The 10,569-nt window shown below is 44.7% G+C and overlaps 1 protein-coding gene and 1 long non-coding RNA gene across 3 annotated transcripts in view; both read right to left on the bottom strand.

Moving 5' to 3' along the window:
- Positions 1-7,519, bottom strand: part of LOC119326364 — a 27,973-nt gene extending 20,454 nt beyond the window's left edge. The window contains exons 1-6 of one of the 2 annotated variants that reach the window (XR_005157942.1): positions 7,369-7,519; positions 7,176-7,259; positions 6,623-6,655; positions 6,447-6,544; positions 5,687-5,758; positions 3,880-4,316 (exon numbers count right to left, since the gene is read on the bottom strand). This is a non-coding gene — a long non-coding RNA (uncharacterized LOC119326364). Of the gene's footprint in view, positions 1-3,879; positions 4,317-5,686; positions 5,759-6,446; positions 6,545-6,622; positions 6,656-7,175; positions 7,260-7,368 lie in introns of those variants that run through there. The other variant, XR_005157943.1, reaches the window with a different exon arrangement.
- Positions 847-1,335, bottom strand: LOC119326363 (histone H4). Its single transcript, XM_037600026.1, has one exon. The coding sequence runs from the start codon at positions 1,290-1,292 to the stop codon at positions 981-983; it is 312 nt and encodes a 103-aa protein (XP_037455923.1). The 5' UTR covers positions 1,293-1,335; the 3' UTR covers positions 847-980.
- Positions 7,520-10,569: the final 3,050 nt, after the last annotated feature.

Consider the following 10,569-nt stretch of genomic DNA (forward strand, 5'->3'; position numbering starts at 1 on the left):
AGGAATGTGATGGCACCGACCTACACTAGTGGTGAATTTGGGGGTTTAAAGACATTGAGGATCTGATCGTGGTATTTCCCTCGTTGTTAGGGGTTTGCACAAATACAATGCAAACAGCTTCTGAGTATACTGAACCTGCAACATGAGTTTGTGGACTAGCCCACTGCTTGCTTGTCCGAGGACTAATTCATTCCCGCCAGACAAGTTGTTTTATCCAAGTGTAAGTTCTATCCGGATCATAATAACCGAACTGTTCATATTTTCTTTCCTATGAATAATTGAGGTATTTCATTTCTTAAAGAGGTACTAGAGCCATGTCCACAATAATGTTGATTTGACTTTAATTTGGCCTCTTCTAAATATGACTAATACAGTATAAGAGTTTTTGCTAGGGAGTGAGAAATTTCGTTTCTAAATATGACTAATACAGTACAAGAGTTAAAATTCAGAGGTTAGCAACTCATTGGCTAGACGAAAGAAGAGTGGTAAAACATCCCAGTAGCAGCATGGCAGGTGACAGAGTAGCACAATATGATTGAGAATTTTTTTTTCACATTAGCACAAGTTAGCTATTGCATTTGCATAACAATTTGCCTGAATCCATCTAGCTAAATTGAGATGTTTCTTGTTAATCGCTGTTAAGCTTTCTTCGGTGATTTCAGACACAGGTCAGTACGGCTGATGAAAAAAGTAGAATACACGCGATTCAGGGAACGTTCCTGCATAGCATATCACATAGATCGGCACACGCCCCAGCACGTTTTTACCGCGCGCTGCGTAGCTGTACAATGTTCTGAGATGGAAATTACTTTCATGTAGAGAGATTCAGCCAAGATAACACCGCAAGGACCAACAATTCTATTCCATTCCATTCATATTCATACACAGACGGATGCAACCACAACGCACGCACTCAGAATTTCAGAAACCCACAGGAAGACAGGAACAGCTGGAGCAGAGCAGCGGCAGCGGCAGGTCAATCAGCCGCCGAATCCGTAGAGGGTGCGGCCCTGTCGCTTGAGCGCGTAGACGACGTCCATGGCGGTGACGGTCTTGCGGCGGGCGTGCTCGGTGTAGGTGACGGCGTCGCGGATGACGTTCTCGAGGAAGATCTTGAGCACGCCGCGGGTCTCCTCGTAGATGAGCCCCGAGATGCGCTTCACGCCGCCACGGCGAGCCAGCCGCCGGATGGCCGGCTTGGTGATGCCCTGGATGTTGTCCCGCAGCACCTTCCGGTGGCGCTTGGCGCCGCCCTTGCCCAGCCCCTTCCCGCCCTTGCCGCGGCCGGACATGGTCAACGGCTTCCTTCCTTCCTTTGAGCTGCGAGCGGGCGGATTGGATCGGATGGATTTGGAGGGGAACGGTGGTGGCTGCGTCTGCTGGAGTGCGGTGGGGAGAAGGGGAATTTAACTAGGGAGGAGGGTCCGCCTGCCGTTGGATCCGGACGCAGTGGACGGTCAAGATGTCGATCCGGGAGAGTGATGGCGCGGATCACTGACGTGGCTCTCAAATTTCGTCCGGTGAGGTGCGCGGGAACTTACAAAAAATTGGAGAGCTTTTGCCGTTTCCAAGCGAAAGTCATCCTCCGTTTGATTCGCTCGTTTCATTTCATCCGGAGGGAAACAAAATCGGAGAGCTGCTGCTGAAAGTTACAATCACCTTCATAGTTCATACCAAATAAATTAACCACGCATTTGGTTCGGCAAAGAAGTCACGGCTGTTAGAATTTGTGTTTATCTCCACATTGTAATCTCAACTATATTCTATCTCTCTCCCTCTCGTAGCTGTCCGGGAGTACTTGTAACAACCAAACCCTTGAATCGGTTTCCTCTTCTTGTAAGCCACGGCAGGGCTGTTCTGCCTCTGTTCAATATAAACCAACGCGGCTCCTCATCAAAGAGTAGGAACGCTTCTCAAATCTTTCATGGTAATCAGAGCGACCTCTTTTCTTCACATCTAGCCACAAAAAACAAACCCAAATCACATCACCGTCGCCTCCATGTCGTCGTCAACAGGTGTCGCCCTCAACCTGGGTGCGCCCCATCCGAGAAGCTTGCAAGGGGAAACTTTACCATATGGAAAGCGCAAGTTCTCCCAGCCCTGCAAGGTGCGCAGGTGACTGGTCTCTTGGACAACACCGACGCTGCTCCATCCAAGATGGTGGAGATCACCAAGGCGGACAAGACTTCGGCCATGGAGTCGAACCCGCCGTACGGGCCATGGATCGCCAAAGATCAACAGGTCCTTGCATACCTACTCGACTCTATGACACCAGAAATCCTTGGACAGGTCAACGGGAAGGATTCTACCTTCGAGCTGTGGACAACGGTGACGACCCTCTTCGCCTCACAGTCGCAATCCAGGATCACAAACCTGAGAATAGCGATCACCACAACCAAGAAGGGCTCCATGTCAAGATCTACATTCATGGCGAAGATGAAGAACCTTGCAGATGAATTAGCTGTTGTTGGCCGTCCGGTGTCAGATCCGGAGATGGTGGACTATATCCTTGCAGGGCTAGACCGTGACTACGATCCTGTGGTTGCGGCGGTTGGTGCCGTCAAGAACTTGATCATGGCAGATGACCTCTTCGCTCAAATTTCTGCTTTTGACCAGAGGATGGAGATGCTTGGCGATTCATCTTCAGGCAGCTTTCACACATCTGCAAACGCGACTTACAGAGGCCGTGGCCAAAACCATGGCAGATCCTACCGCAGGCGAGGAGGAAGGGGGAGCGGCCGTGGTGACCGCCAGCCCTCTCCTACTGGTGGAGGCGACAACTACAGAGGAAGCCCTCGTCAGCAACAGCAGCAACAGCAAGGGCGTGATCAGCAACAGTGTGACTACGCTGGATGTCAGATATGCTACAAGCATCATCCAGGGGTGCACGCACATGTTGGTGGCGCTATGAAGAAAATGATCATGAGGAAGAGGGGGCACATGCTGTTTCCTATGGTGTAGATACCAACTGGTATGCCGACGCCGGAGCTTCAAACCACATCACCGGGGAACTTGACAAGCTGACGATGCAAGAGAAGTACAGTGGAGGCGACCAAATTCACACGGCGAGTGGTTCTGGTATGGAAATAAAACATATTGGTAGTTCAATTGTTAAAAATCCCGTAAAAAACTTGCACTTAAAAAAGATCTTGCATGTTCCTGAAACATCAAAAAAATCTTGTTTCCGTTCATAGATTCACTCTTGACAACAATGTTCTTAAAGAGTTTTATCCTTATTTTTTCTTGATTAAGGACCTAGCCACGGGGAGAATCATTCTTAGAGGACGGTGCGTGGGAGGTCTCTATCCACTTATATCATCATCATCATCATGGTCCAACAAACAAGCATATGTCGTCACTAAGGCATTTTCAGCAAAGTGGCATAGTCGCTTGGGGCATCCATCTTCAGTTATTGTTAGATATGTTCTTAGTAAGAATAAACTCTCATATGAGTCTAGTGTTGAGTCAGTTTGTGGCCAAAAGTCATCAGTTACCCACTACCAGAAACTGTACTTTTCCCCACGGCCAGAAACCCACAGGAAATTGATGATTACCGTCAGGAAAACATTTCCTGTCAGTCAACCGTCAGGAAAAGTCCGACAGGAATAAAACGACAAGGAAACACGTGAATGCCTGACGGTTATCCGACAGGAAAATGGCAGTGGATCACAAAGTGGACAATCCACAGGAAAATAACTTAGCCTACAGGAAATCATGCCGTAGGTGATTAACCATGCATATATCAATATAAATTCATCTGGTAGAAAGATACTAAGAAAATTGTCCACTTCATATATCAATGACAGCCAAGCATCCAAAAGGAATATATACATGTCACATAAAAGCAGTCCATAAAAGCAGTCCATAAAAGGAATATATACATGTTGCATACAACAGTACTGCTACATACATAAAGGCCGCCACCAGTCTAATTATCATCCATCACACTGCACAACGCAATGCAGTGATAGCAAAATACATGGATAGAAAGCCTCCTAGGTTGAAGATCAGGGACATCAGTTACATACATATCACTTCAGAAAAGTGAATGCAACAAAAGGATAAGAAGGCGTGGAACATATGGTACTTCTACACTCATATCCAAAATACCGTAAAGACGATTAGTCATCAATAGCCATCCAAGTAGACTAGTGAGATCCTCCTCGAGAGGCACCATGAAGATTGAAGCCACAGTTGTTATCGTTAACACCAATGTTCCCCTCATCATTGTCGCCTTCAATATTGCCATGGCTGACGTCATGGTCGATAGGGACAGGGACATCCTCTGAGCTAACATGAGATGAATCGGTATTTACCTGCAAAGTCATACACAACATTTAATGAGAACAAGCACATAAGAACACATGATTTGAAGATATTTCAGTAATCTCCAACCATTTTAGAAGATTGTGTGGACTGATGCAGGGTTCCAATTTTCTACACTTTATCCCAACATGGTACTTTCTGGTGCTCACTAAATCTACAATTTCCAGTGCTCACTAAATCTACAATTTTCTTGTAGAGCTCAGTTCCTCAGTTACAAGATCTACAGGGGCAAGCTCAACAAAAAGTACAGGCAATTTTACCGTTGACCATTTCTATATTTTCTAGACATGGAAATATAACTCTTTTTAGCTTCACAAAGCTCATAACTTGCTGTTGAAAACCTTTTGTAGATCTCTGGCCAACAGCAGATGCAGTACAGCCAAGCACAAGCCTTGTCACAGTTTCAAAATAGGCAGATGCAGGCTGCACGCATGCAGCCAGGCATGTCTCAGAGCCAATTGAACCAAGGAAATCAGTTGAGAAGCCATTTGGGCCAGTTCAGTGGAGCTGCAAACATTCCAATGTTTACTGCTGCACAGGCATCTTCAAACTCACAAATGGTTAGATGACACCTTTCTTTTCATTAAGTCATGTAAAAATTATAAGATTCTTGTTCGAGAAAGATAATAAATACTCTCTATGGACATACTCACGTACATTCATGAGCTCATGAAGAAAAATTCAAGTTTGTTTAGCTGTCAGGTTTTCTTGTAGATATTTTGAACATATTGTTGTGTTGATTGAACGCCTTTTCTGTGTGCATTTTAGATGGCAAACATACCTGGAACTATGCAAACAATGCAGTCACAGTCAATGATGCCGCAAATGCGGGTAAATGCCTTTCTTGTTCGTTATCGCCAAGTCGCATTGGATGCAGATGTTTTAGTTGAAACACAGTAGTGCACTGCATTTATAGTTCTCCATTTTTTTTCTGCTGTGACTTATTCTTTGCACATATACTATATCCTTTTCTTGCATTTATAAATTGTAATATTGATTTCTTATGATTGTTCAGCAGTTTGGTTTGACTGGTGGGCATCCTCAGAGGAGTCATCACATGATGACTGACAAAAGTATGTTCGTTCATCCTCTTTTAGGCTTTCGTCATTATTAATAAATTAAGGAAATGGGTAATTTTCTGTACAGCTATATTTGCACATTGGACTACTGCTAGGAAAAATAGCTGGTGTGATATAGTCACAGTTCAGAAGAAAATATACATTAATTAACTATTTATAGGTCATCAGGAAGCAAGAGGTTTTACTAACAATAAATGAGAGCTTTCATTGGCAGTAGGCAATCAACAAGTAGTAAGTTTCACTAGCAAACAGAGAGCCAACAAGCAGTAGGATATACTGACCTGTGTATGAGCATTAGATCGACCAAGAAGGAACCACTCCGGTAGCTCTTCTCCCATCTTCGCAAAAACCATCTGTCAAGAATAAAGATTACCATGGATTATGATAAAACATATTTGTTGCCCTAGCAGCGGAAAGAACAGCAGCTTTCTTCACAGCACCACGGCCTGATTTCCAACAATTTAATCTTAACTCACGAATTTGCTTTGGTGTGGGTTTGGTTCTACTCTTCCATTGTTCTTTATCAAATTGTCTGGCAATAATTTTTTTTGTATTAGTTGTGTAACAAAAAATTAAAAACTAAGAGTTAACTTATCTAACTTGAATATGTACTTGAAGAGATCATCCATCTCTGGTATGTTGGTTAATATATATATAGGAGAGCAACCTTGTACTCCTCTCTTGTAAGAGTACGATATCCCCGAGGACTAACGCATCATCCAGAGCATTGAAATATATCAAGATCACATGCAGGGGCAAACGAAGAGGCGCCATCATCATATCGAGGCACCTTATTTCTAACTGAATGGGCTTTAGGATTGAAGTACACTGTTAGAAAATTTGTGGTCTCCTCAACTAGATAAGCTTCAACAATAGAACCCTCAACGCGACCCTTATTACGCACTTTTGGTTTAAAATTTCCAATGCATCTACACGTACAGATCAACAACTTTGGATTAAAAATATAAACACACACATAGTATTTGTGTGCTAATAACCACAACAAAAGAAGCATGTAGATTGCTGAGGTGTAAGAGCTACCTGATATAGGTTCTTCCTTGCACTTCACTGCAGCGATGATATATGACTTCCTTCCGCCACAAGGATTTCTCAAGGTGTGAAGCAATAACTACAATAGGCTGGCACCATTAAGAAAATCATTACTTACATCCTCAAAATAGAAGATGAGTGACTTGCTTCTTAAACTGAATGCTTACCACAACATCAACCACGGCTGGATGATACGGCAGCTTCAAGTTACAACACATGAAGCATGCAAAACGAGTCAACATTTGAGATATCGAGTTTCAAGACATTATACTGTCATTCACTCATAAAGTCATGATCAAATGTGCATAACTAGCACTGAGAAAATAATAGGTATCATATTCTCATACATATACTGCATATCCAGAAGGCACATAGCTAGAAAGGGTAAAAATTCACATGGACATTAACCTTTCCAGTTTTTTAATGACTTGCCAATGGGGCTGCTATCATCACACATAACAGTACCACCTAACCTTTGAGCTAGCATACAGAGAGCAATGCCATTTTTTGCAACATTAAAATTGAAAAATCAATACACTTTGAAGGTAAACAAAAAAGGCATTCTCATGCATAAGACTAATTTTTTCACCAATGGGCCAAGAAAAAAAGGAATTAGCCTGCCGTTCTCAAACCTAGATTCAAAATAAATTCTATAATCGAGTGAATCAAGCAAAAAAAACCATGTATTCTTTACTTTTGATTACCAAGGTCAAGACTTACCACAACAAAGGGGGAGTAGGTCTGGACAAAAGGAGAGACGATGCACTTCCTGGATGAAAAAAAACCCACTATGGCCAATAGATCCTGCGAAATGAGGTGAACAGAACAGCAGCAAGTCAGCAAGATTTCTACAGGTACCCAGCCGGGAATGACCAAAGAGAAGAAATTAAGGGAGCAGATGGGGGGGACTTACAGTGACGAGGTGAGGCGATGGGGACGGGAGAAGAGAGACCCGTGGGGTGGGTGCGGTAGTGGCAGCGGGAGAGAGAACGGGGACCAGCGGTGGTGGCGGCAGGGCCGGGGTGGAGACCGGCGGTGGTGGTGGGAGGGCCGCGGTGTAGACTGGCAGTGCTGGTGGGAGGGGGCGGCGATGGAGGTGGGTGGGGTGCGGTGGTGGGACAACGGCTGTACAGGTGGTGTGGGGGCGGGCCGGGGCGGCGGTGCAGGTGGCTTGGGGGCGGGGGCGGCGGTGGTCAGAGCTAGTGGAGATGTGGCTGTGGGCGACGGCGGCATGGGACTGGAGGAGCTTCAATGTGAGGGGAACGGGGAATTTTGGAGGGTTTACTTTTCTTGCTCGCTAAATTTCTTTTCCCCGTGGGCCTTTCCGCACAGGAATATGGAACACGCACAAACCTTCCCGTCTTTGGCCCGCGAACCTTCTCTTCTTTGGCGCGGGAGATAAAAAAATTCGCGCTCGCAGCAATTGTTTTGGCGCGAACACGGGCCAACGAGCTGGTTCACTATTTTCATGTGGGCCAACTCACGGGGCAATGCATTTTTTTGTGAGTTGCACCCTGACCCACAGGAAAATGGGCTATTTTCCTCGCAGCAAAATACATATTGCTGTGAGGTGCTTCAGGCCTCACAGTAAAATGGGCCACTGTGGGAAAAAGTTGAGTTTCTGGTAGTGACCTTACCCTATTTCTACCAGTGTATCCACCTCTCCATTGCAACTTATATTTTCTGATGTATGGGGGGCAGACTTCAGTTGGTAGATTTCCTATTATGTAAGATTCATTGATGATTATAGTAAATTTACTTGGATTTACTTATTGAAGAAGCAATCTGATGTATTCCAAGTTTTCATCAATTTCCCAAACCTTGTTGAACGCAAGCTGAATTCTAAGATCATTGCCATGCAAACTGACTGGGGTGGTGAGTATGAGAAGCTAAATTCATTCTTCCAAAAACTTGGTATTTCGCATCATGTATCTTGCCCTCACACTCACCAACAAAATAGATCGGCTGAAAGAAAGCACCGTCATATTGTTGATGTAGGACTAGGTTTGTTAGCAAATGCATGCATGCCACTCAAATTCTGGGATGAAGCTTTTCTCACTGCTACATATCTTATAAACCTGCTCCCAAGCAAAGTTATCAAACTTGAAACACCCATCACACGGCTTCTTGGTGTCACACCCAATTACACATCTCTCCGTATCTTTGGTTGTGCGTGCTGGCTAAATTTTAGACCCTACAACATACACAAACTCGCATTTCGTTTGAAAAAATGCGCTTTCTTAGGCTATAGTCCTATGCACAAAGGGGTAAAATGTTTAGATATTTTCACTCGTAGGGTTTACATATCCAGAGATGTTGTCTTTGATGAATCCGTGTTTCCCTTTGCATCTCTTCATCCCAATGCCGGTGCTCTCCTTCACAAGGAAATTCTTCTTCTCCCACCAAATCTTCGAAACTTTGATCACGGGGGAGACAATTGTACTGACCAATATGATGATAATCCTGCTAGTCCTAGTTCTACTCTTATGCCTGTGCAGGTTCCTAGAGAAAACGGCGTTCAAAACGGTCAAAATCATGAAAATATAGCTCAAAATGATGTGATATTGCATGCTCCAGAAGAAGACGAACCTGTCGCATATCCCGATGATGATTTGGCGGCGCCTGGAACCCCTGCGCGCTTGCAGGCCTCGGATCGTGCGCGCAGATCCTTCTTGGATCGAGTCCCAGGCGGCAGTGGCCCAGATTCCTAGGAGGGCCACTCCCACGTCGACGCGTCGCCCGACAGTGGGCCCAGCGGGACCAGCCTTGCGGTCGGCTCCGCTTCGCGTCCCGCGCACCTACGCCCTAGCAGCGGATCGTCTGTGCCCGCTAGTCCTGTGGTTTCCAGGGCGTCCAGTGGCAGGGGGGCCACACCAGGTCCACTGGATCTCTTGTGCCAGCGTCAGGTGGATCCTTTGCATCAGCAGATTCAGCAGCAGGCAGTGGATCTTCTGCGCTAATGGATCATGTTCTGTTCCTGTACACATGCAACAAGAAGCTCCCTTGCGAGTCATGACCGAGTTACAAAAAGGTATATGTAATCCAAAAATATGAATTGATGGTACTATACGGTATGGCATGCTATGTATTTCAGGGGAACCAACAACACTGAATGATGCACTTGGTGACCCTAAGTGGAAGAAAGCAATGGATTAGGAATATTCTGTACTTATGAGGAACAAAACTTTGCGTCTTGTGCCTGACCAAAGAAGTAAAAATACCATTGATTGCAAGTGGGTGTATAGAATTAAAAAGAAAGCAGGTGGCTCCATTGACAGATATAAGGCTTTCTAGTTGCAAAGGGCTTTAAACAACGCTATGGTATAGACTATGAGGATACCTTTAGTCCTATTGTAAAAGCTGCAACTATAAGACTTGTGTTAGCTATTGCTGTCACTAGTAGAAAAGGGGGCAATGGTCCAGGAAGGGCCAGCCCATTAGACCTTTGGTCCCGGTTGGTGCCACCAACCGGGACCAACGGGGGCATTGGACCCGGTTCATGAGCCCCTGGGGCCGGCCGGGCCACGTGGGCCATTGGTCCCGGTTCGTCTGGACCTTTTGGTCCCGGTTGGTGGGACGACCCAGGACCAATGGTCCTCGCTCCTGGCCCACCACTATTGGTCCCGGTTGGAGGCATGAACCGGGACTAAAGGGTTGGTCCTCGTTGCGGCCAGAGTTTAGTCCCACCTCGCCAACCGAAGGGGGCTCAGACTTGTTGAGCTCCTCTCAAAATGAAAATAGATGCCCTTATACAGGGAATTTAACCTAAATTCATACTGAATTTCTCAGAAGTTAGTAGAAATTTATTATGAATTTAGGTTGAATTTTCTCTATAAGCGCATCTATGCTCATTTTTGAGTAGTTTTTTATATAGTTTTTTTCTTTTCTGCTATATTTATTTTTTTCTTTTTATTTCCGAGTTGTAATAAGTCATTAAAAATAAGCATCTATGCTCATTTTTTAGTAAAGTTAATCACAACTATTTTTTCTTCTATTTATTTCTGAATTGTAATAAGTCATTAAAAATAAGCATCTATGCTCATTTTTTTAGTAAAGTTAATCACAACTATTTTTTCTTCTATTTATTTCTGAGTAGTTTTTTTATTTTTTTTAT

Source organism: Triticum dicoccoides, chromosome 6B (genome assembly GCF_002162155.2).
Source record: "Triticum dicoccoides isolate Atlit2015 ecotype Zavitan chromosome 6B, WEW_v2.0, whole genome shotgun sequence".
Taxonomy (NCBI): Eukaryota; Viridiplantae; Streptophyta; class Magnoliopsida; order Poales; family Poaceae; genus Triticum; species Triticum dicoccoides.